This window comes from Lagopus muta, chromosome 1, assembly GCF_023343835.1.
Source record: "Lagopus muta isolate bLagMut1 chromosome 1, bLagMut1 primary, whole genome shotgun sequence".
Lineage (NCBI taxonomy): Eukaryota > Metazoa > Chordata > Aves > Galliformes > Phasianidae > Lagopus > Lagopus muta.
In genome coordinates, this window is record NC_064433.1 from 78323354 (window position 1) to 78350009 (window position 26656).

Sequence of the window (26656 nt, forward strand, 5' to 3'; positions counted from 1 at the left end):
TCAACAACTGTTGTCAAGGCTGAAATGCAGGAAGCACAAAATTTCATCAAAAATCTTTGATGAATACCTCAAGAACTCATTGAGAATTGCATCCACTTCCGTTGAACCAGACACTGATGCATTAGTTTCACAAAACCAAGGTCAAATATCCCACTAGTTTTGTTGTTTTCCTTTTCAAAATGTTTCAGTAAAAAATAAAAGGAGTTTTGTTACTTACATACATTATATGCAGTCCAAGACAATTCCTCTTCACTCAATGAGGCCTCAATGTGCCAAAAAGTTTGGACCTAAGAAGTGCCTTGCCAAGGAACACCTGAGACTTTCTTGGAGTCAGTGTTGGTACTGCTGATAGTGATATTCAGCTCCTTCAAAGACCTTTATTTTTGTTATGAAAACTATCAACTGATTGTCAAGAAGTGGGACACAAAGGGAGAAACAAATGTGACCCCATGTTCTTTGAGCATTCATGAATACAGAGTAGCAAAGCTGAACTTGAAGAAAGTGGAGAAGACAGAGGTGCATGATGCGTGAACAGATGTTCCCTACCTCGTAGGGAATGAAAGATTCAAGGCAGAGGGAATAACGAACAATGGCTATGAGGCAATCTGCAAAAGTGCTCTCTGAGCAGAAACATCATCAAAAGGCCACTTAAGGAGGCTGTTCAAAAACTGGGAGGAGCAGGAAAAAAAGTCAAGGCAGGAAGGAAGGTGAGAGAGCTAGAAGCACAACTGCAAGGGAAAGAGGCGGCAGTGGGATGAAAATAAATTCGAGGGGTTGCAGATTACACCACGGGTAAGGAAATAGCAGCATGGAAAGAAACAGGGGCAAGAAAACCAACGCGCACGCACACTTAGGCTCACCTCATCGAGCCGCTTGTTCCCAACGGAGAGCACACGAACTCCCGTCCAAAACGAGCCGTTCTGCCCATACAGGGCATGGGGCAGATGTGCGCAGCCGTGCTCACAGACACCGCCGCCAGAGCACGTTTGTCTGCACACGCGTGGGAGCAGGCAGCAACACACGGCCACGCGCCTACTGACATCTCGGACTCTCGACTGCAGTCGCGTGTGCGTATGTATCTATACACAACCCCACGCACAGAGGGATTCCTGCAGGTACCCACAGATACGGACGGGCATACACGCGCGGTGCTCAGCTCAGCTCCGCTCCGCTCAGCTCCACACGCACATGCTCGCGTACCCACAGCCGCACTCGTGCGTGCACACACGGCCACCTGTACACCGCACGGCCACATTCACGCCCGTACCGCGCCCGCGCGAGCCCCTCACCTCACCGGGGCCGATCCCCACGCCGTCCCCCGCTCACTCGGTCCAGCCGCGACCACGGTGCGGCCCCTTTAAATGCTAATAAGGCGGCGCAAGTCCCGGCGCCGGCCCCCGCTGACTGTGTTAAAACTTCGGCGGGGCCATTTTAGGGGCAGTAAGACCCAGCGCGGGCCCGAGGAACAGCTGCTCAGCGCCGCGCACCCGTCCTGCTGCCAACCAGTATGAGCGAGGCGGCGGAGACCAGCACTGCTAGCGGCACGGCGCCCGCCGCAGCTGCCCCCGCGCCACCGCCGCCCCCTGCTGCCGCCCCTCCGGACGTCAAGCCCAAGAGCCCCGTCAGCAGCGCCGCGCCGGGAGCATCGGGCGGCGAGGTGGCACCCGCCGCGTCCGGCTCCACGGCCGCTACCGCCGCTACCGCCGCCGCAGGGGAGACGGAGAAGAAAGTGCTCGGTGGGTGCTGGGCGGGTAGGGCGGTATCGCGTGGCGGCTTCGCGCTCGCCTCGCTGCGGGAGGAGGGTTGACGGCAGCGCACGCTATGCTCCGGGCCGGGTGGAGCCGCCGCCCGCTTGCGGACGCCCCGCTCCTCCCCCCGTTCCTCGCTGCCGTGAGTCAGGCTGCGCGCGGGGTGGCGGCGGCGTCGTGGGGAGCCGCCGGAGGAGCGGGGCCCGGCTCGCACGCAACTCGGCGCGAAGTTGGGCGGCGCCGCCGCCGGTCGTGCGCGGAGCTGGGGCGCGGCTTCACGCTCCGATTCTACGAGGCCCCGCGTCGCGGAGAGTCGGGCGGGGGCTGCGTGGGCAGCGAGGAAAGCGAGCGCAGCCATGATGGCGAGCGGCGGGCGGCGGGGCAGGCTTGCCGGCACCTGCTGCGTGCCCGCTCCGCGCTGTAGGGAGAAGCCGCGGTTGTGCGGGCTGAGCGTCCCGGCCCCGCCCGGAGCGGTACGGGAGGGCGCGGGGCTGCGAGCCTACTGCCGGAATCGGCTGCTGGCAGAACGCGTGGATGACCGTGAGCCCGGATCTCTGAAGTCTTGGCAGAACTTCTTTACTCTTAAAGGACAGCAACTGCTTCAATAATATCTCTTGGATATATATTTTTTTAAATTATTTCTTTCACAATAGCAAAAGCGAAGTGCCGAATTGCTATCTCAGTACTCAAGCCGTGTACGTGCATAGCGTGTTTCTTTCTTTTTTTTTTTTCTGTTTGAACTGTAGCTAAACAGGACCAACCTGTTGAAATGGTCTGGGTATAAGTCTGCGTTGAAATTGTTCTAGTGGAAGCAGGCTGCCGTTCATTACCTATTTATCTTGCTTATAATCTACTATTAATAACCACTTAACTTTAAGAGGCTAGCAAGACAAAAATAAGGCTTACTTCTAATGCCTGAGCTTCAGTGAGGAAAGACAGCATCTTCTCTTTAGAAGGTTTGAAATCTTAGTGCAACAGATAAAGGAGCAGGTAGAGACCTCAATGGAACTGCCATGGCAAGGAGCCTAGCAAAGTAAACTGGTAGTATGTTTTTGGTAATATTTTCATGCAGATCAAGCCCCTGCTTCCAACCTTCCCCCCCCTCCCCCCCCCCCCCCCCCCCCCCCCCCCCCCGCCATTTCCTGGAGGGGGCAAAGAAGGAGTGAAGGCTCAAGTGCTTTTCCTGGTCTAGTAGGAAGAATAACCCCCATGATGATGCTTCTGCAAATGGGCCTTAATGTTAGGCAAGCTTTTTTTCCTCAGACATGAGGAAATGATGCAATTAAAAATGGACTCCAAAGTACATAGTAGTCTAGTAATAGGTCTTATGGTACAGTGCAATTAAATCTCCTCTTAAAAAGATATCACATTGGAAGCAAGGTTTGAGGCTTCCCCAGTGTTCGACTTCGAGGTATAAGGACAAATCAGCTTTTATGTGCTTTTCATTGCTGAATTAAGAAAAACAAGGCTATTTAAATGTGGATAGGAGTGACTGATCATTTCCCTGATATGTGCACAGCATTTTGTAGGAAATATGTGAGCTTTTGCTCCCCAGTGGGATAAGACTCATCATGTTAACTGCTTTCTTTGAATTGTCAGTAAGACTGGTTATGGCTTCCTCTGGGCTTGTTCCTTCTACCTGCCTGATCTCTCCACTATGACAACTCAGGCTTAACAACAGCTGTGCTGTGGTCACATGGAGATCAAACATAATACTGACGTCTAATGTTCTTACCCTCTTGGTGATGCTTAAGGGGACATTGTTACACTAATACAGGCGGGGAATACTACTTCCACAGTATACCATCTTAGGAACGTACTGGAGGTTTCCTGCAATCTCTGACAGCTTGTGCAAAAAGAAGAGTGCTGTTCTACCTAGCTCTGAAGCTGTGTGCGCATTTATCAGCGGCCATGTACGATGAGTTTTGACTACCTTTCCTTCCGCTAGTTTTCTGGCTCCTCTGAGAGTTTTCATAAGATTGTCAGGCTTCTCATCCTCTTCCTGATCTGATTGAATAGGCCAACATATTCATGGCTATTTTGAGAGAAGAGAAAAAAAATAAGGCAATCAGTGGTATTAGCCTATTATTGTCTTCTCCCCCATTTTCCCCTGTTAACTTGCACAGCGCAGTGAACTCTTGCCTATGTTCTGTACCTTCATAATATCAGTAAGTATCTGGACCTGGATATGACCTGATGAAGCTAAACCTAGAAGCACTGCTGTAAGAGTGATAACTGTTGTCCTTCAGTCAATGCTGAGTGGCAAAATTTGGGGGCTTTTCTCTTGAAAACAAGGGGAAAGCTGGGAATGGATGCTGTACTAGATACAGCCTTTTTTTCTCTAGTAACTATCACAGTCTTCCATGATTTTGCTTTTTCTGACTATAAACACTTGCTCCTAAAATATGAGCCCTTACCAAAACCTTCACTAAAGTGCAGTGATAAAGCACTGTTACTATTTCCAGTAGACCTCAACAACAGTGTAACAGTGGACTGCTACCAGCAAACATTTCTGTTGTAGCTGTGTAGCTGGAGGATGAGGTCACTTTTTGTCTGTCAGGAAGGTGTGCACATATATCAATGTCAAGGCTGCGTTGGACCAGAGGTCTGTTTAGCCATGCAGTTGCCCTGTGAATATTTAGGGAAGAATACAGAAGAAGGTAATTGTTTCCAGGATGTTTTCTTTTTGACTCGAGCAGGCTGACTAAGGCTTCTGAACTGGAGATTATCCTGAAAAGACTTTTCCCCTTTAATTAATACTTATTTTTTCCTGATTTTTTTTTTTCTTTTTTTTAGAAAGTTGGCATTTGTCTGACTAGATCCTTTACAGGTGTCTACTGTTCAAATTATGCAGTGTGACTGTTTGACATACTGCAACTGTGTAGCAGTGCTGTGTATTAAATAACATTTATAGGTCTCCAAATTCTCGCTTTCCTGCAGGTTTGGAAAGGGAAAATCTTGTAGTCCCCACCCAGTTGCTGACAAAAAAGGAGAGGTTGAACTACCTCCATCACAACTGAGTCCCTCCCACACACTACCTACATGTTGGTGGAACAAGTTCCACCAGATCCTTTAAGACACTACAGTCTGATTTCTACATGAGATGTGAGTTTAGTGTAGTGAGACAAGAAGTTGTCTTCTTTCTAGAAGCTTCAGCGTGGTCCGTTTACAGCTGATACTTCGTGGAAGAGCTCTGGAGTAAGGAATATAAACAGAAAACAAATGTTGGGCTTTTGTTTGGAGTGGGGTTTACAATGCAAGAGAGAGCTCATACATAAAAATAAACATGTGCTGCCCTTCTCACATGAGATTGTTGGATGATATTTGGCATACTGCTTCTTCAGCCAGTTCAGGTTTCCAAGGAAGCAAAAAGGAGGGATGTTTGAGTGAAAGAGCACTTCTAAACAGTTTCTTTCTGCTAGATGTGAAACATACAGCTACTAAGCTAAAGAGAACTGATGACTGGCGGTCATCAGAGGTTTATATGTTCATTTCTTCTTTATGGAATAAGAAATAAAATAGAGGAGGAAAATAGATGGCCAACTCTGAAAATAGGGGGTGGGCTTGACTGTAGATGGTGGAAGTTACCATGCAGCAAGTGAAAGCAATATTTCCTACTACTGCATTAGTATAAACTGAAATGGAGGTGAAGGTACATCTTTGGCATTAAGGAAGGAGACCAGGTCTGGTCTGAGAAATCATATGCAGCTATAAAAGCATTTCTGTGACACTTTTGTATTATTATTATTATTATTATAATTATTATTTGAACTACTTTTTTTTTCCAGCAACAAAAGTTCTTGGCACGGTCAAGTGGTTCAATGTCAGAAATGGATATGGCTTTATCAACAGGTATGTTTAAATTGATAGTCGTGCATATACTGCAGAAGGACTCATGGTATGGATAATATACCTTGTGTTAGTCATTCGAGCAGTGACCCAAGGAGCTGACTACAAGCTTGTGCACTTAGTGGTCAGGCATTCAGTAAACTTGGATTTTCTCTGAGGTGAATCTTTGCTCAGTGGTATGTGTGGGATGAAAATATAGTGTTAAATTCAGTATAAATTTGATCTATTAATTGCTTCTCGTGTTTACTCATGCTACAGTTCTAATGAGCTGTATTATCTTTTGTGACTGTGTGGCTTTTTTTTTTTTTTTTTAAAAAGATGTGAGGAAGGAAGATGAGAGGGAATACCTCTGGCTAAGAATCTAGTGTGTTAAGATATTACGAAATAATACTCTGAAAGAGTGGTCAGGCACTGGAATGGGCTGCCAGGGATGCAGTGGAGTCACCAACCCTGGAGGTGTTTAAGGAACGTTTGGACACTGTGATGAGGGACGTGGTTTAGGGAGAACTGTTGGTGATAGGTAGATATTTGGACTGGCTGATCTTGTGGGTCTTTTCCAACCTTGGTGATTCTGTGATATTAGTCAAAATGATTAAGTATGTCTGATATTATTTTCCATATTATGTAACTGAGAGTATTTTAGGCCTGGGTTTGGGGATCTTTTGTTTTTTCCTCTCTAAACACAAATGAACGTTTAAGTGGCACCAGTAATGGCTAGCTATAAGAGGTGTTTGTCATGCCTCCAACTTCAGATGCAGTAACAGCAGGGAACTCTGACTTTTAAGGCTGGAATATCTGTTAAGGGGCTTAGATGTATGATTTATGAGAAATGTTTCCTGCATAGTGAACTCTTAGTAGACTCATAGAACTGCTTGGAAAGGACCTTAAAGATGTCGAAGTTCCAACCCCCTGCTATGGGCAGGGTTACCATCCAGTAGGTCATGTGTCTTACAAGATACATACTTGTCCTGCAAGTCCCTGAATTGTTATGCAGATCTGGGTTAGTTGAACACTAGAATGGGATAGAAGAGTCCTGTTCCGTGGATCTGAAGCTCACTTTATTATAGCCCCATATCTGGAACTACTATCTGGTGCAGTGTAAAGTAGAAGAAAAGCTTGAATTGAGAAATACTTTCCTCAGTCAGGTGTTTCAGAGCACTTTGAAGGGGGAGCCTTCTGCTGGATATAGTATAATAACTGTCTCACAAAGCTGAAGTTACTTATTCTAAGCACAGGAAAGTTAGAATGATATGGTCTTTGCAAAGCCTTTGTGAAGGATACTTGCTCCTTCTGCACGGATTTAAGTGAACAGACTAGACTGTAGAATCTAGGTTGTTCCTGTTGTGTGAGGACACAGAACTGACACATCTTCAGGTGTTGCATGTGGGAGCCTGAACTGGCTGGTGTAATCTAGACAACCATATGAGTTGTTTTCTGGTTCTCCCTCCAGTGGATGCTCTTAGCACCTTGTGCAGGGTTGCTTTAAGATTCACTGAAAGGAGAGCTGTTAACAGCTGTGGCCAGTCCTGTTGGTAGTGTTGCTTGACCTCTGGGATAACAGATCAGGTTGCAGGCACTGTGGAGGTTCTGGGAGGTGGGATAGTGGAATAGTGAAAGGCAAGTAGCCCAGTCATTACTTATTCAGTGTTTTGTTTCAACACAAAACGGTTCCCTATGAATTATAGGGCACCTCCCTCCTGTTCCCTCATTTCTCTGAAGAATGGGAAGTCCTTACTGCTATTAAAGGTAGGATCCTCGAAAAATCAGACCAGCATCTTGACAGCATAGCCTAACACAGAATGTGTGGAATCCAGGCGATGTGTGATGGGCTGGGGGAAGGGAGGCCTTACTTGTGAAGTCAGAGGTCTCTATTTAAGTCTGTTAGTCTGAACTCTTATTACTTTTTCTTTTCACAGAAATGATACCAAAGAAGATGTGTTTGTTCATCAGGTAAGAGTGTGGTATTGTAGTTAGAGATGAGCATTGTCATGGCCTACAATCGTTTTCTAGTGTAACTTCTAGAGCAGCTGGGTCGCTGGGGTCAGCTTACCTTGGCAGCTGCTTAGAATATTTACTTCAAATATTTCAAGTTGGCATGCATGTGTTTCAGGGAGGAATACAAGGATATGTTTCTTCCTCTTTTAAAGTTATCTTTGAAAGAGTAGATACTACAAACCTTCACTCTGTCTTGTGTCTGCCTTAATTGGAACATTAGAGTTCCACCAACACCCAGAGGAGATGATGACTCTGTTTACCTGTCCTTCCCCCCTTTTCCTCTACTTCGTCACTTTCCTCCTGTGTCTTGTTTCTTCCCACCATCTTAATCTGTGGGTCTGTTCTGTCTGCCCTCCCTGGTATTGGAGAGAAAGTGATCTGGCCTGGCTTTTGACCAGGTTGGGTTGCCATCAGCTGTTGCTGCATGAGGCAGCTGTTCTTGAGAAGAAGGGGTGGAAGGCAGTGTGCTGAGTGTGCCCAAGGAGGGAGAGGCTGCCAATCAGCCCGCCATTGGCTAACCTATGAACTGTCAGTGGGCTGTTCTAAGTTTATATCATGAGTCTTGGATCGCAGACAACTTGTGGGAAGGCAGAGGATGCTGCTTGCATTCTGGTGCTAACTGATTGGCTGCCTTAGATCTGCTTTTGCATCGCCCGAAGCTTTAGCAACAAGTGAAATATTGCACTTGGAACTTGTCTCATATGGAAGATCTGCTGTCTGTGTGACTGTTAAAATCATGAGTCCTCTGTAGCTCCATGGAAATATAGCTGGTGAAATTACCCTCGGAGTTGGTCACTGAGAGAAGAGGGTATGTACGTGTGTAATTAAAATTGCTGCTGAATGTCAAGTTAGTCATGAAGCCACAAACTAGACATCATAACTGTTTCTCTGAGTCAGGGGGTTCAGACTCATTATTCCTAAAATGGATGAAACTGAGTAAGACTAGTGCCTGGAACAAGTGAAGGTGGTGTCAGTCCATGTTCTCAGTATGCGTTCCTAATTCAGTTAGTAGAACAGTAGTGAGAGCTCTCAATGCATATATGAATTTCTCAAGAGGTCTTAATTCATAAACAAAACTGTTAACAGTCACGCTCCTTTAATGACCATGTGTTTTGTACGCACTGATTCATATGTGTATCTTTTTCTAGATACACTGCCACTGTGCTGATACACAAGTTCTTGTAACAAAATATATTTTGCATAGGCAACATTGTAAAACTGCCTTGAAAACAAGGTATCCCTGAGATCTGTGTGAGGATATCCAGCTATCCTTCTGATGGCAAAAACTACTTGGAGCATCATTTTCTGTGGGAAGACTGCCTGTGAGGGCTTCAGAACAATGAAGGCCAGCAGCAAGCTACTCTCTGTGCTGTTATATCTGTAGAGATGATTATTTAACTCTTTGTAAACTGATGGTGGAACTTTGCTTTTTTTTTTTTTTTTTTTTTTTTTTTTTTTTCCCACCACAGCAGATGAGATGTTCTAGATGCAAACACTAAAGCAAAACTGGCTTGATGTTTTAGAAATACCACATATATCCAATGTGAGCTTGCATGCTAACTTGCCTCTGGGCTCTGCATGACAGAGTATGTTCTCCCAGATACAGCCTGCCTCAGCTGCAGTCAGATATTCTGAAGCTTCTCTGTTTTGTTTTACTACACAGCAGCAGAAAGTGAGGGTATAAAGGGGTGATGTGTCTTCTTTCTCCTCCCGTAACGTGCTGGAAGGAGATCCTTGTTCCTGGGGCCTTGTGGCCACTGCTCAGCGCTGGACAGCCCTTCTTGGGTGGGGGAGCCAGATCTGTTGGGCTGTGAAGCAGGAGAATGAGTCCTCTGCAAACATCCTGCTGGGAGCTCCCTGTCTTTTGTGGTTAGTGCATATGCAGCTCCTCCTCCACTTCCCCTGCACCCAGCTTGGGATGGGCTGGATTATACAGCTAATCCTTTAAGAATAAGGTTGACCTAATTGAACAGGGACCACCCCCCTCCACTGCCCATGTGTACACACACACACACAGGAGGAAACAGCCTGGTCTCATGATCAGGATAGGGGGTTAATTCTCAGTGTATGGCTATTGGATGCTATCTATAAACTGAGCACAGATTAAAATGCTTTTCGCTTTAGGACATGCATGGCTTGCTTTGAATTAACCCTTTGTCTTACAGAGGACCCAAACAGTAGTATGGTGAAGGGAGAGTCTTACTTAGCTTTGTCTTGCTTGCATCTTTGTGCAATTGGCTCGTGTGGGGTGCTGTCTTGGTAGAGTGTGTTGGGGTGTCTTGCAGTTTAACCCTATTAAAAGTATGCACAGCCAGAGAAGTTAAAGTTAATGAGAGAGTTGGAATCAGGAGGCAGTGAAGACGAAGCTAGTGCAGCAGATGAGATGAATGGCTTTCTTTTTCTTGTCTGATTTTTCTTGTCTTTATCTTGTGTGGGAAGAACTTTTCTAAACAGAGGACTGAACTAACTGAAGTCTGTCATAGCCTTCTGTTCATCAGTGTCCCTTTAGAAAAGATCTCAGTTTATTGTTCAGTGCTGTCTATGTTAATACAGAACATCTGTCCCTTGAATCAAAGGCCCTAAGACTGCAGGTGATGAACAGCATTCTCTCCTCTCTGGGTATATGGAGTAAAAGTCTTTTCATCAAGCTTAAAGTTCAGGCCTCTTATTTCTTCAGTGTTTACCTACTGCTGATGTAGCAGTAGGAAAGTCATATGGTTTCTACTCTGAATTCTAGGATGTACTCAGAATTATTCCTGGTTGCCTTCATAAAACAACTCAGTCTACGAAGTAGTAGCTTCTATCTTCTATCCAGTTGCAATTCTAAATCTTCAAGTCTCTATGCATAAGTCTGGAATAGTAGTTGTGGAGTCCTGTTGAATTTATCTTCCATTACTTTTCTTGAAAGTTTGAGTAGCTTTACTTATCTTAATTATGCCCTTTGTTGAAAAGGGGTCTTTCTAGTTCTCTTCCCCCTTTGCAAGAAAGAGGACTTGAAAATGCAACTTGACATGTCATGCAGAGCACAAGTCTGCTGAGGTCATGCCAATTATTTCAATACAAGTGAAATAATTAAACCCTTAATTTACTGTAAGATAACAATTTTTAGTATTAGTATGTCTTTTTTTGAAAAGCTAGCAATTCCAGGTGATTTTAGTAATGGGCTGTTACTAATATGTTAGCAAGAAAGCAAATTGTCTGTACTGGACAGTGGGAGTCTGCCTGTTGTGGTGTTTCCCAAAAGAATGTACTTGAGCAGTTCATTCTGTTCCTATATCAGAAAAGTTCTTGGATTGTTTATTGCTTTGGTATCAATACTGTCTATGCTCTCACGTTCTTCAGGGACACTGTGGGGTGCAGAGAATAACTGTCTAGATGTGCAGCTGCAGTGCTACAAGGACATCCAGGCCTATTGCCTTAAAAGAAGGGGGGTGGTTTTTCATCAACAAATAGATTTTTTTCTAAACTGGTCAAGCTGAACTTTAAGCTGACTAGAATTTTTCATTTGGTACTTCAATAGACTAAAATATTTCTCACTGTTGATAGAATGACTATAGTTGCCATGCACTGGCAACAACTTGGCTGTTCTTCATTTGGCCTGTTTTTTCTAAACTGCTTATGTCTCTTTCTGTTTTTGCCTTGTACCCCATTTTTAAGTGGGATTTGTGTACTTCTAAGTACTAGATCTGTACCTACCTCATTTATGCTAACAAGACACCTGTATCAGGGAACTTAAAGTACATTGGTCTTTAATTGAGAGTACTTCAGTAAAAAAAAATAAAATACTGGCTCAGTATATTGACATCTTCAGTATATGTGTTGTTTAGTGTTCTTCAGTCTCTTTAAGTTTGTAAACCCTTACTTAATGAGCTGACAGTAGCCTTGCCTTGCTTTGCCTTGCTTAATGCATTTTAGGAATCCTAGAAGCATGCCTCTAACTGGAAATCACCCTAGAATGATTTTCAGCTTATCAACAGTGGATACCCAAGTGTTTCTGTGAGTTTAGAGATTGAGGGTAATACCAAGGGGGTCTAAACAATGACATTAATAGCATTTTTGTGTTTGTCTGCCAGGGATGTCTGAGATAATCTGTTCTGGTACTGTTTTGCTGTGTTAAAGTAGGGACTTGCTTAAATTTCTGGGGTCTCCCTTACAGTGCTTAAGTAAAATGCTTATTTCTATTATTTCAGAGTTACAGTAATTCTTTAGTTACCATGGATTGCCAAAATATCTTTTTGCTGATGTCACCTCCTCCAAAATGCTCTTGATTTTTAAGCTCTTTGTAGTGCTCAGCGTGTCTCCTAATGATTGCTGCAGTTGCTATCTTGGTAGAGCATGCAGGAAATAGAGAATTCATGCAGAATGGTCCTGATATGCTGTAGGCTTGAGAGAAGGCATCTTGGGGCAACAGCTATTTTGTAAGCTTATGAGTACTGAAGGGGTAAATTCTGACTCAGTAAGGAGATTCTGTGAAAAGAGAGATCTATGTATCTTATATATTCTGGTATGGTGGCTAATTATCTGGTATGTGGTTTTGAGACTGTAGCAGAAAGACTACTCTTTCCTCATCCACGAGGCTTTGAAGGAATGAAATGAACTAATGTATCTTTCTGTATCTTTATTTAAAGACTGCTATAAAGAAGAACAACCCACGGAAGTATCTGCGCAGTGTTGGTGATGGAGAGACTGTAGAATTTGATGTGGTCGAGGGAGAGAAGGTGAGATTACTGTGGCAAAGAGTTGTGATCCAACAGAGTTCTCAGTGTTACTTCTCAGAAGAATACAAGTTTTGCTGTATATCTAGTCTTTTTAATGTATTAATCCCTGTGGTGGGTGACACATTCTCGCTCCATAACACCAGGACTATGAATAACAGGCCTGCTTTTGCACTACCTGTGAGGAAGGAATAGCTAGGAAATGATGTTATATGCATAACATGTTCATGTTTTATCTTCCTTCCCCTTCTTGCTGTACCTGGCTCTTTTCTTCCATACACATGGCTTACACTTTTTAACTTCCAGGGTGCAGAAGCAGCTAATGTCACTGGGCCAGATGGAGTTCCTGTAGAAGGCAGCCGCTATGCTGCAGACCGGCGCCGCTATCGACGTGGCTATTTTGGCAGACGCCGTGGGCCACCTCGAAGTGTAAGTGTAACTTTTATTTATTTTCAACAATGGTCATCCTACCTCCATAGTAATTCTAATTTTCTCAAGAGAGGGAGCTACAGGTTTGACTCAAGTTAATTAAATTGTGAGTGTTCCTCAGTAATATTCTAGCTTTTTCCAGCACATCACTGATGTTGTTGGTGATAGCACTGTTACTGGGTGTCTGGTAGGCTCTTTCTTTTCATCCCATTCCAGAACTGTCTTAAGTATCTTTTTGGGTGTTAGGATATCTGCTTGTGGAGAAATAAGATACCTAGGCAGTTAACCATGCCCTTTACATGAAGCAATAGGAGGAAGTATTTGTACTGACCTAAGTAAGCAGTGTAATAGTCACTTGTGAAGGTTGAGTAGAGAACATTTTTTCTTCAAAAGCTCATTGTTTTTGTATGGCACAGTAGTAGTTCAACAAACTAGTTGCTACTCTCACGTAGCATCCCTTAATAGAACTCTGTCTGCAGCAGTGCAGTATAAAAATGCATTTTTCTTTAAACTGACTATCTAAACATGTTATAAACAGTTGTGCATAGGTTTGGAAAGCTTTCCTTCAAGATATCGCAGAGGGGAGGTCTCACTAAGTGATAGGTGGCTGTAGTTCTGACAGTTACCACTACCTGTTTTGTGCTCTTGCTGCATTGGTGCCTGGATTAATCCAATGATTTGAACGTAGTGCAGGCTTGACAATATTTTTTTTTTTTTTCTAACAGTTGAGTCTGATCATCATTTACAGGAATGTGGTGTTCTAGTATGAAAGTCTTGCTTCATCCAAGCAACATAACTCTCTTCATCTTGTTCTGCAGTTGCCAGTGTGGAGGCATCCTTCTTTATAGCCTAGCTGTTGATGCTTGTCTGTTGAAGTATTTTCTTTTAATGCTGTTAGATACCACCAAACTTTAAATATGTGAAAGTTGTTCTTTGAATGAAGCCCTGTAGACTGCTAGAAGTTGGTGATGGCAACTGATACTTTATTACTGAGCGTGTCTTTGTTGTGATAGTTTGCAGCTTACACTTTCATTCCATGCAGCAGAGAGCTAAGAGTTGATGAGCTAACAAACCAGAAATAAGGAATATACTAGATATGTTCTAGTATCAATTCTGTTTCCTTTTGCTCTGCTGAAAGTAAAATCTCATTCTACTGTCTAGTGAATGCTTTAGTTATAGTATTTGTCTGGGACCTGCTTCACATTTCAAATGAGCAAGCATATGAGGGTTTTAACACCCTTCTGCACTGCTGAGTAAAAGAGTAAAGCAGCTCTTTTCCTTTTGCCTGAAGAATGATTGTGCGAGGCTTGTCTCAGGCATGGGGAACATTCAATCTGTAGGTTCTTGTGCTGAGCCATGTTTTCTTAGACATCTGATGGAAACTCATTAAGATTAAACTCTGACTAGCATGTGACAGTATAACACGCTTAAATTCCAATACTTGAAGGTATATGGAGCAAGATTGGGAGCAAAATTGTGGTTCCATATTGTTTTCCTTACACTTGCTTATATCTAAATCCTCAGACTGGTACCCAAAACACAGCAGACCTCAATGGTTATGTGTCTGGGGCCTGGGAATCTTGAGAGAGAGACCTCTCATATGTAAAAATTAATATTTTTATATATTTAAAACTAGAAGCATACTGGTCTTCCTCAGCAGTTGATGATTCTGGAAGAATTGTAGCCTTCAAAACGTGCGGATGATCACTGCTCATGAAGTTTTTTGTCTTCCTCTTCAGTTTAAGATTCCTCTGAGTGTTCAGCCTGCCCAACAATGCATTGTTCCTTTAGAGTTGGTCATCTGTGAGCTTAAGAGTAGATTCTGTTCTGCTGTCAGATGTTGGAGTTCTTACAGTACCATCCCTTAATGTGCCTGCCTTTAGCAGATAACCGAGTGAACTCCATGATTGCTGTAACTTTTCAAATACAATAGTGGCCAGTTCCTTGAATGCTCTTAAATGCGTGCTGCCTAATCACAAACTTGGATGCATGTGATTTGCTTGAGTGATACCTCACTGTCAGAGATGAGCTCAGTCAAGAGTTCTGAGAAAGAAGTGGGCAGTTATGCGTACTAAACTTTGTGTATATTTCTTTGGGCAATTTTTGCATTCTCAGCTAGTGAGGACTGACCAGTTCTGCTGGGCTTTCTCACCAACCTGTCGATTAGCTGCCTGAACAAATCAAAGCCCTACTCTGGTAAGATCTTTTTAGGGACTGCAAGGGACTCTTTGCAGGGACTGTCTCCGAATTGTCCTAGTGTAGGTCAGTGAAACCACTCTTAACTTACCCAAATCTTGTCATGCTGTGTTTGCTTGGTTTTGATCAATTGCTTGTAGACTGAATCATCAGAAGCAATTAGCATTTATTTTTTGGAAATTTCTTGCATCAATTAACATACTCTTCATTTGGCAGTTTGCAGTAGAACTGCAGTTCTACTATATTTCAAAAGAAGCTTCTCTTTAATGACACTTCCTTACCTTCTCTTCTGATTTGCAGAGGGGTAGAAAAGTTAGCAATGTCTGAGCTGTAAGGTACCATTCACGGAGAATAAAGGTGGTGCCTCTCTGTGTGAGTCCTGTAAGATAGTTAGATGGAAATAACACCACTTTTGAGACTTAAATTTAAGTTACTGATAGTACACTCAACCTTCTGTGTCTAAAGAGCACCTCAAGGAATAGACTCCATTGTATCTATGCCTGTTGTTCTTCTGATGTACTGGGCTACAGAGGTGAAAGGTTTTTCCGTAACTCAGCTGCCATGTTGCTGATACTGCTTACAAAAGGGGGGGAAGAAAAGAGTTGGGGGGGGGGGGGAAAAATCAATACAGTAGTTTATGGATTGTAATAACACTCAGCTTTAACATACTGAGGTGACTTCCAGCCTTCTAGAGCTTCTAACTGCTGTCACTTAACAACTCCAGTCCAACCTCCTAGCCTGTCTCTTCTAGTCAAGACTGATTTCTCCTTGTTTAACTCCATGAGCGTTGGGAAGTATGCTAGATGCATCTTCTGTTAGCCATGCTAGCTCGAATGTCTGTACTCTAGGCGCAACTTACTTGACCTAGTTTTGAATATACTATATGGATTTTTTTGAAGGGTGAAGAGAATCTTCAGCAACCTGAGACTTTTCACCAGCTTTAATGGACCTTTTGAACTGTTTGGGGAGTTCTGTGGAAAGCAGTACTTTTTTTGTATTGTAATCTTCAATTTCTCTGAAGACAAGAGGCTGCAATCTTCCACAAACTGTGGTAGTGTAGACGTGACATGGAGGTGTAATCAGAGTACTATTACAGGCAATGGATCATGAAATAACCTTGAATTGATGATATCTTCTTTTAAGTACTGCATGCATTACTAACGAAGTTCTATGCATGGATCAGGTAAAATCTCTTGGGAAACATTTTAAAGGTTGACACTGTTTCCTGTAGAGAGAATGTGAAAACATGAGTACTACTGTATGAAAGTTAGAGAATGATCTGAAGAAATATAAAAATGAATGAAATTGAAGAGACAGGTGAAAAAACTCCTTGTGGTTACAGTTATGCTTCAAGACATTCTGTTCAGGGGAGGGATTAAAACTCAGTGTCTTCATGGGATAATACAGCATGCTTACCTATTTTGGTAGCCTTCAGAGACAAAAATGTGAGTGAAGCTGACCAGTTCTTTACATCCATCTTTTAGGATGACCTAGTGTATTATTAAAAGGTAGAGTGTAGAGTTGGAAGGTTTTAGTGGAGAATGTTAAGTGTATCATGTAGTAGATCACGTATATGTTGCGAGTTTGGTGCTTTTAATAGTACCAATGGAGTTTTTGTAGTAAATAAATGTAACTTATTGTCAGTATAATAAAGCAATCTTAAAGCTGTTTTCTGGTTAAACTGTATTTAGTGACTTCTGGCAGCATAGCAGCTTTATTCAGGAAGCATGCTTTACTTCAAACTGGCAGATCTGAGAAATTACTAGATATACGAATGTGCTAACTGAACTTCTGTGATACTGTAGAGGATGCAGGAAATAGCTGATATTTCTGGGCTAAGTAATTCATGTTTTCAACTAGCTACTTAAAACAAGCCCACATAAAATATTCACATATCAACATCCGATTCAAAATGAACAGGGAAACAGTGTCTGTATTGTTTTTCAGTAAAAGCTTTATCAAGGTTTTTTGTCAGTAAATGAGCTGGAGACTGTTCTTTATCTGAGATTTCAATGCAGCATTCTGTGGGGAGGAATGCATTTGGGCTGTGCTATTAAAGACATTGGAATTCAATACTATCTTTAAAGAGCAGTGAATTTAATACTAATTGTCCAGTGCTATAAGAGAGCTTTGGCTGATGAAGTCATGACTTTGCACTCTTCCTTACCGTTGAGTTGGCTGATGCTTTGTTAACCTCTGGTCCCTTAGTCAAGACCTTCTAGGCTTTTGTGTTTTCATATGTTTGACATTGCAGCACTAGAATTTGAATTGTTTGGTCAGAAATCCTGGAGAAGGGAAACAGTGATTGTGCTGAAACTTACCCAGAATCATAGTACAAGGGAAATAGTAATATATTTGCTTTGATTTTACTACTTTTGCTTTCAGATAGTGCTTTTTCTTTTGTCTCCCATGTCTGTGCTTTCCCAGACTGAATAGCCACGTCCTTCCTTTACGGAAAGGAAATGCCAAGACTACAGAACTGTTATTAGCACACATACTTCACTACGCAAGGCAGACATTGACCTCTCCTCTCAGATTTTAACTGTCAAGTTGCATAGAGCAGAGAGTCTTAATATAAACAGTGCCAGAGTGGTAATGCAAACACTATACTGCTTAGAAATGTGTTTTCTTCAAATAATTCTTAAGTGGCTACAGAATGCATTGGGAATAAATAGCTTTTGTTACATGCTGAATCAGATGCAGAAAGCATTCTGTTTCCAGGTCTCTTTTTGAATCCTTTATTTTGGAGCAAAGAACAGTAAAACTAGAACTGTAAGGCATGGTGACCTCGTATGCCAGTAGTGTCTTATCTTTTGGAAAAAGAGAATGCTGTAATACAACTCTATCAATTTTTCAGCTAAGGAGAGAATCTCTCAAAGGCTGATATTGAGTGAATGTATGAGCTGAGTATTTGACATGATGCAGTAATTTTCTGTCTTTGAACTCAGTGTGTTTTTCTTTTTGGAAAGAGGATTTTACTTAATAAAGTCAGAGTAGTGTCTAGCAGTATTTGGCATGACAACTTTCAGTCTTCTAAATTCAGAAGCGTCCAGGTCAACTGCTGCTTTTCCATTGCATAGTTTACCTTTTTTGAAATTCAGTGTCATGTCTTGAAACCTACTTCTGTATGTACTGGGGAGATCTGACAGGTTCTTTACCTTTCCCTTGGGGCAGGGAGGATGCACTAATAGGTGGCTTTCTCCCTCACTATGAGGAACATGAGCAGCATAGCTAGCTCTTGTTCTGCCCCTGATCTTTTCTTTGCCAAAATAAAAGCTTTGGCTTAGTATGTTGGGGTTTCTGTACAGGCTTACTGTTATCTGAGCTCATATTCAAGTCTCTGGGCTATACAGTCAGTATACTGCCTGAAGTAAGGCTATCTGTCCCTGATTTTTATTTTGTTTGCTTTATTTTGGCTTTAGGGTGTTGAGGGAGAAATCAAGGATGGGGTTACGGAAGGAGGACAAATTCATCAGCAAGTCCAAAGGAATCCTACTTATCGTCCCCGCTATCGCAGGTTTGTGCTGTTTTCTTTGCTTGTCATTGCAAGTAAGTGTAGTCTATAAAAGCTTGCAGAGTGAAAAGCTGAATTCCCAGACATTTGAGTACATGTAAGTGGTAGAGAGAATTGGAAGCATTTAAATTACCAGGAGGAATGTGTAACTTTTAGGAATAAGGAAGTAGTTGTAGAATTTGCTCGATCTAATTGTGTGTTACTTACTTCCAGGAGCAGATCAAGAAAGGGCAAAGTTATTTGTATCCTGTACCAACTCATTTCAATATGTTGCTCAGCTGTGAGAAGTTCCATGTCTTTCCAGCTTGAATTCTTGTAGTACTTCAGGCAAGCAACTTATCTAGATCTTGCTTGACATGGGGCAGGTTGGTCCAGTGTCTGCAGGGTCAAGATGTGCTTTGTAAAGCTTTCTGTGGACTGCAGTTAGTAGTCTAGCACTATGTTGCTTGTGTACCCAGGATTGAGATGGTTATATCACTCAAGCCTAGGTCTAAGCAGTGACGCTGTTTGTATGTACAAAAGAGCCTGTCTCTTCAGGAGAAAAATGAAGTCATGTTCTGTCCCCTCCCGGACATCAGATACACAGTAGGATTTCAGTATTGCAATTGCAAGTGCCCAAGGGCTAAGGCTCAGAGGTGGAAGGGAGAGATTTTAAAAATCATAAAATAGTTTGGATTGGAAGGCACCTTTAAAGGTCATCTAGTTCTAACATCCTTGATAGGAACTTCCTACTAGGTCAGGTTGCTCAAAGTCCCAATCTGGTGCTCTTGAACACTTTCAGGGGTGGGGCTTTCACAACCTCCTGACACAACTTGTTCCAGTGCCATCCACACAGTAAAAAAATAATTTTACTTAAATCTAACCTTCATCTACTCTCTTTGATTTTTAAAACCATTATTCTTTGTCCTATCACTGCATGCCATAGTAAAAAGTCTGTCTTCATCTTTTCTGAAAGCTACCCTTTAGATTCTGGAAGTTTAATATCAGGTATCCCTGGAGCCTTTTCTTCTCCAAGCTTGACAATCCCTACTCTCTCAGCTCCAGCCCTTCCTCACAGGAAAGGTGCTCCAGCACTGTTAATATTCATAGTCCACATCTGGACTTGTTCCAGAGTGGTGATGTCTCCATGGTGTTATGCTCAGGTCCCAGGGAGGAGCCCAGTACTCCAGGTGGGGTCTTGCAAGAGCAGAGTGGGAAAATCACTTCCCTTGATCTGATGACCATGCTTCTTTTGATTTAACCCTCAATGCAGTTAGCTTTCTAGGCTGCAAACATGCTGCCACCTTATGTTTATCCTTTTCATCCATTAACACCCTGTATAACTAACAAATATACAGAGTGGTGTGGTATCTACAGATTGTATTGCTAGAAAGATTATCATGGTGGAAAGGGATAGTCAGAAATAAAATGCTCACCTGTGTCCTGGGCTTACGGAAAAACTCTAAAGGGAGTGATCTCCAGAAAGGGATCCTTCCTCAGTGGCAGTCAGCCCTTAAATGGGGTCTAGGAGAGGTGGAGCCAGGCTCCACTCCTGCTCACACAGATGAATTGCCTTCACCTGTGCTCCTGCAGCTGATTCAGTGCTTGCCTCAGGTGATCAATCAGAGGTTCATGCTGTGATTCAACAGTTCTCATACACACCCCCAAGTCCTTGGCTGGTCTGCTGTCAATCTACTTATCATCTAGTTGGTATTCATGTTTGGGATTGCCCCAACCAATGTGTAAGACTTCTTACATGGCCTTGTTGAACTTTGTGAGGTTCTCACCTTAAAAATCTGTTAGCATTTCTCTGGAAGGCAATTCTTCCCTCTAGTGTCAGCTACACCACATACCTTGGTGTCATCTGCCAACTTACTGAGGGTGTACTCTTTGTTCATGCCACTGACAAAGATGTGAGTAGTCCTGATATCAGTCACTGAGGAATGCCCCGTTGCTGATCTCCACCTTGACATCAAGCTACTGACCACAACTGTTTGAGTGTGACTGCAATTTATTATTATTATGTTTTTTTAATCCACTGAGTGATCCATGTCTCTGATTTGAAGAAGGCAGGCTGAGGGAGCTGGGCTTCATCACTCTGGAGAAGAGAAGGCTCAGGGGAGACCTTATTGCAGCCTTCCAGTATTTGAAGGGAGATTAAAAAGGAGAGAAACTGACTTTTTTTTTTTTTTTTACATTGATAAACAGTGATAGGGCAAGGAGGAATGCTTTTAAACTAAAGGAGGGGAGATTTAGAGAAGATGTCCAGGGGGAGCCTTTCACAGAGAGGGTAGTGAGGTAGTGGAACACGCTGTTGAGACAGGTTGTGGGTGTCCCATACATGGAGGTGTTCAAGGCCAGGTTGGTTGGAAGCCCTGCTTTTGTGGCAGGGGGATTTTAACTAGATGATCTTTGGCTTGAGTTGGAAGGGACTTCATTCTGTGAATTACAATGGATAGTTTCTTAGTAACTTCATCTGCTAGTGTTCCCTTGGGATCCTTAAATGCATCTTACCAGGTCTTGTGGACTTCTGCAACTTCAGGTTGCTTAGATGGTCTCAAACTTGATCTCTTCCTACAGTGGGTGGTTCTTCCAGTCTCTTTGTTTTCTGGAGTTGGGCAGTGTGAATAGAGCATTTTCCAGTGAAGATTAACGAGGGGAAAAAAAAAAATAATAATCAGGGAGTACCTCAGCCTTCTCCTACTATTTTCTTACAAAGAGGGCCCACTTTTTCCCTAGTTTCCTTATATCACTGACATACTTAAAAGCCTCTCTTGTTGTTCTTAATGTCCCTGATCTGATTCCGTTCTTTCAAGGCTTTTGCTTTTCTAATCTGATCCCCTGGCTGTGCAGACAATGATTATGTTCCTCCCAGGTTAGTTCCATCCTTGTTTCTGATCTCCATGTATTTCCTTTTTGTATTTAGGTTTGTCTGGGAGCTTCTTGTGTTTTTTGCCTGACTTCTTTTTAGTTGCCTTGCAGTTGAGCTTGTAGGAGGTGATTATTGAATATTAATCAACTTTTCTGGGCCTCTCTTCTTTCCAGGGCTCTATCCCCTAGTTCTCTACCAGGCAAGTTCCTGAAATCTGTTCTCCTGAGCGATAGTGAGTTTACTGTGTGCCCTCCTTGTTGCCATAATCATTTTGGGCTCTACCATTTTGTTGTCATTACAGCCAATTATGGAATCATCAGTGTTTGAAAAGCCTTCCAGAATCATCCACCTATCACCAGTATTTCCTACTAAACCATATCCCTCAGTACAACTTCTAGACACTTCTTCAACACCTCCAAGGATGGTGACTCTCACCTCTGTGGGCAGCCTGTCTCAGCACCTGATCAATCCCTTGGAGAAGTAGTATTTCCTGATGTCTAACCTGAATCTACTTGGTCACAACTTGAGGCTGTTCCCCCTAGTCTTACTGCAGTGCTGCCCTTGAGTTTCATGTATCTCACGAGGCCTTCCTTGTTGGTGAGAACAGGATCTGATGTAGCACCTGTCCTCCTTGACTCCTCTGTTGCTTTGAAAGAAGCCATGATCAGTGCATTCTAAACCTGGATGGCTTATGCCTTGTTGTGCTGTCCTTCCAACAGATACCGGAGTAGTCAGAGTCTCCCATGAAGATCAGGGCTTGTTGAACATGAGTGCTTGTTCTCTGTACTTCATGTTTGCATAGAGGCATTTAATTTGGGCCTTTAAACAAACTGGCTTACTGCCTGGTGTGGCTAAAACTCATTTGTGCTCATCAAGTGTTCTTCCTTTGACCTGTGGTCCTGTTGTCTCCCAGGCTTTCAAAATTGTGAGTGGTGTGGGAAGATTAGATGAAGTTCCATTATTTCATTTCTATTTTATTCTGACATAGGAATAAGCTATGAGGAGACATCAAATGAAGGAAGTGAGAGACGTTGAAAAATGTTATGTTTGAAGCATATAGTTAGAACTTTTTGGTGCAGGATGCTGGGGAAATACAAGCTTGTGTAAGCTTAAGTGGTGTGGGTCACATAGCGAGAAGAGAATGCTATTGCAATATTACCAAATAGGCAGACTGTATCTAGCTGAGGAAATCTCCAGAGTGGAAAACAATTGGACATTAGGGGACTAAAGAGAAATAGGCTTCTTTATCCTTGCTTTTCCCTAGGGATCTATGGAACTGGGTTAAAGGGGTCCTTGAAGACCCAGTAGGACTTCAAATTAAAAAAAAAAAAAAAAAACAAAAAACAAAAAAAAAAACAACACCTAAAAGCTATTTGGATTTTACTTGAACACAATACTTTCCAGTGTGATAAGCAGTTAACTTGCTGAGTCACCTGTGTTAGTCATCCTGTAAATTGTCTAGTATAGGATTTCTATGTTTCTGTCCTTAATTTTCTATTATTAATTCTGACATGACCACTCCAGTTTCAGCCCTCCATGCTGAAGGAATGATTCCATAATTGAGTGACTCAATATAGTTAAAAATATTAGCGTGTGAAATACCCATCCTCTGACTGTTATGCATTTTGAGGTGTTGCCCAATTTCTTTAAACTTCTTGAAGCTCATAAGTCACAAAAAATCAGATCATTTCCTTTTGGAGGATGTGACAAATGTGATGCCTTATGGAGACTACTCTTAAGGAGCAGAATTGCATTAGTCTGCCATACAACATACCTTACTCGGTCCTCCTCATCTGGTCCTTTTTTTTTTTTTTATATAGCTTATTGAGATCAGGTTCCAGCTTTGGATTTGGATAGATCAATTATGAAATGGGTACAATTCTAGTTCTTTGTTGCATGCTTACTCGGAAGCAGATAGGAAGGAGCAAAAGAATAATGCAAAAGAAAGAAGGAGTTGAACTTCATAGGAATAACAGGGTGGTCCTTGATTGCAATGACATGTTCCATGCGGAGTTAAACTTAACACTCTTGTGCATGCTGAGTCTACAACTATAAGCCTTCCTTCTCCCCTCTGAGGTTTTCTAGCACTTAACAGAGTCATCCTCAACACAAACATTATCTGGGACTGCAGGAATGTGGATAATACTGACACTGTAGCAATCTGATATGTATAAACTACTGCTGAAAGTCCTCATTAGCTTTGGGCTACCTTCTGTAAGAAGTAGCTTAATATGTACATTTCAATGTCAATGAATTATGTTTCTGTTTAGGTTAACAGTACATGTAAGTGCAAGCAATACCTAAATCTAGTGATACTAGTGTTTCTGTTAGGTTTTTTTTCCTTGAGAAATCTGAATAGCCTTTTGAAACTGGGTAACTGTGGATTAATTAAGCCACTTAATGGGAACAAGATAGTAGGCCGTGACTTCTAGCCATATTCTGACATTATTGTGGACAGAATACATTAAGTAATCTTTGTTCCTGAAGTACCCAAGAAAGCATTGCATTTCCAGTGGAGAGCTGAAGGTCACTTACTTGAGATGCATGCTTTGTGGTCAGAGAGGCAACACTGCATTGGTTTGGTTACTTGTGAAATATTCCTGGATATTCAAACTTGTCAAGAGTAAGTGTAATTTCCCGGGAACTGTGGCATTCAGTTATAAGGCTGGGCAGCTGTGTAACTAGTGCAACCTGACTGGCTTAATTGGTCACTGGTGTGTTTGTTGTTGTTTTCTTTTTTAATTCTCTTAGCCAACAGTTCAGAGAACAGTTCATCAGTATGGTGAGCCATGGGGAGCCGAGGCACTCCAGGTTGCCTAATGGATAAGGCATTGGTGGTTCAGTGGTACAATTCTCTGAGCAGACTGAGCAGAGTGGGGCTGACCTACCTCTTTATTGCAGAGCAGGCAGCAGGACATGCTCTTGTAATTCCAACAGTGAAAACACTCAGGCTGCATGTCTATCTCAATGAACTAGGACTTTCCCTTGAACTGTATGACAGCAGAACTCCAAAGGAATTGTTTGCTTGCGTTCTAAACTACGAAAGGTGGTAGTTGGCTAGTGAGGATTTTGCTGGGCTGAAATTAAGTTAGTTTAACCGTCTCAGGCTACTTTTGTACTTATATGCACTTTCCTGCCTCTTCAAGAGGGCCCCTGCGTCCACGCCCTGCCCCGGTCACTGGAGAGGCTGAGAACAAAGAGAACCAGCATGAGGCCAGCGCTGTGAGTCAGCAGCCACTTCGCCGTGGGTATAGGCGCCCATACAACTACCGGCGTCGGCCTCGTCCGCCCAACACACCAGCTCAGGATGGGAAAGAGGTAAGCATGCTCCTGGCCACGTGGCAGAGGCTGAGTTTTGATGGGATGAGTGCTAAGAGGTTTGGGCAGGGGGGGTTTGACAAGTCTGTCGGTACGTTAGAGAAAACTGATGGCAAGTTGATGGTAAGGGTAGCTGGCTTAATTGCCTGTTTCTTATGGACTTGTTTGAGCAGCTTACCTTAAATGAAACCAGCAGTGGGATAGGAATTGCTTCATAGCTTTCAATTGGAGTCAGGCTGTAATAAATACCTCTGAAATAGAAAGAAACGCCTTATCTTCCAGCTCTGTTTCCAACTGTGTTTCTGAAACTATCCATTTCCAGGACAGGAGATGGATTTGAAAGTTCCAGATCAATTTTTTGAACTGCACAAACTAGATTTAGGTTAACCGTTAGTAATTAGACTTCACCTTAGTGAGGAGAAGACTTTATTATTCTATCCTATCCATTCAAGGTGGTTTTCTCCATGTCAGAGCTGACTAATAAAAAAAAAAAACCAAAAACCTGCTATTGGACAGTGAAGGGACTTGCTCAGTTTTACCTATAACAAAAATGTTATTGTCTTTGTGTCTCAGACAAAGGTGGCTGAAACACCTGCCGAAAATCCTGCTCCAGTGACTGAGCAGAGTGGTGCTGAGTAATGTCAGGTTCTGCAGGCACCTCTACTATCCCTCAGGTAAGGAGCATAGCTAGCATCTTTTTTGAGTGAAATGGGATTTCTAGAACTCCTGGCACGTTGTCACATATCTATATTTCTGGCTAGATACTTGTAGTAACTTCTGAAAGCCTTTTATAGGTGAGTCAAGGAATTTCTTCCTCTGCATCTGTGTCTGTCACAATGTAAAGTTTGCTTTATCTATATAGGTAACTCTAATCTTTGAAAGGGTAGATAACAGCAGGACAAGGGGAAATGGTTTTCAGTTGAAGGAGGGAAGACTTAGGTTGGATATCATGGGGATGCTCTTTACTATGAGAGTGGTGAGGTGCTGGAACAGTCTGCCCAGAGAGGTGGTGGATGCCCCATCCCTTGAGGTGTTCAAGGCTAGACTGGAGGAGGCCCTGGGCAGCCTGGCCTAGTATTAGTATGTGGTGGAGGGGGGTTGAAGATTCATGATCCTTGAGGTTCCTTCCAACCCTGGCTATTCTGTGATTCTGTGTGTGTGTGTGCGTGTGTGTGTGTATATATACACATATATATATATACATACTTCATGAATACCATCTGTTGATGAGTTGGTGCTTTAGGAAGATGTGGTACTCAATTCGTAAATAAGATATGCTGGTCATGCTTATCTTGCCATTAATAAGAATAGAATATTCTCTGCACTAAGAAAGCAAAACTTCAAACTGCTTTTTTTAACTTGACTTTTTTCAACAGGTGTCCTAAAATATAACTCAGAAATAACACCAAAGAAACATTCAAGCAATAAATAAGCAACAGTGATGAAAGCAAAGATTCAAAACATCAGAACTAAAAGCAGGAGGAAAAAAAAAAAAAAAATACCAGCAGCTGAGATCCAGGGAACGCCTGCAAGACAGATGCATAAAGAGTGAGATTTGGAAAGAGCAACCTCCCCAGTTTCAAGAGCAACTGTGGGTTTTTTCTTGTTTAGAATTTCAATGTTTCACTAGTGTTGAATTTTTTCAGTTTTTCTTTTGGTATCAAACTGAAAAGGGGAAAATACCCAATGAAAGAACTGAAATAGAAATCAAATGCTTTTCTTTATTGGATGCTGGTGCTAGACCTCCCAGGTGTGTTGAGTATTTTTTTTTTCTGTGCCAGTCCTGTTCACTTCAGGACATGGGGAGGAGAAATTTCAGCTTTCCTTGGTAAGATCTATTTGAAACTGTGCAGCATGGGTGACGTTCCTTGCAAATAAAAGTGATTTCAACTACCAAAACCAATCCATTGAAGTGTTTGTTTATATTTACCTTTAAAATCATTCATGCTCTAATCTTGCTGCTTCAGTATTTACATGTGAAAATGAGCTGCATCTCTTAATATGCAGTGATATGTCTTGTCTAAAACACTGCTGGATAATA

At 42.6% G+C, this 26656-nt stretch overlaps 1 protein-coding gene across 1 annotated transcript; it reads left to right on the forward strand.

Annotated features, from left to right (window-relative positions):
• The first annotated feature begins 1427 nt into the window (after nt 1-1427).
• Nucleotides 1428-26522, forward strand: YBX3 (Y-box binding protein 3). Its single transcript, XM_048958480.1, has 9 exons — nt 1428-1736; nt 5537-5600; nt 7514-7547; nt 12221-12310; nt 12614-12736; nt 18355-18449; nt 24444-24615; nt 25189-25289; nt 25992-26522. Exons 1-8 carry the CDS (start codon nt 1508-1510, stop codon nt 25252-25254), a joined length of 873 nt encoding a protein of 290 aa, XP_048814437.1. The 5' UTR covers nt 1428-1507; the 3' UTR covers nt 25255-25289; nt 25992-26522.
• Nucleotides 26523-26656: the final 134 nt, after the last annotated feature.

Coding starts and splice junctions, on each gene's coding strand:
- YBX3 (XM_048958480.1), top strand. CDS start 1,508: ATGAGCGAGGCGGCGGAGACCAGCACTGCTAGCGGCACGGCGCCCGCC. Junction 7,548..12,220: donor AAGATGTGTTTGTTCATCAG/GTAAGAGTGTGG, acceptor CTTTATTTAAAG/ACTGCTATAAAGAAGAACAA. Junction 24,616..25,188: donor CAGCTCAGGATGGGAAAGAG/GTAAGCATGCTC, acceptor TTTGTGTCTCAG/ACAAAGGTGGCTGAAACACC.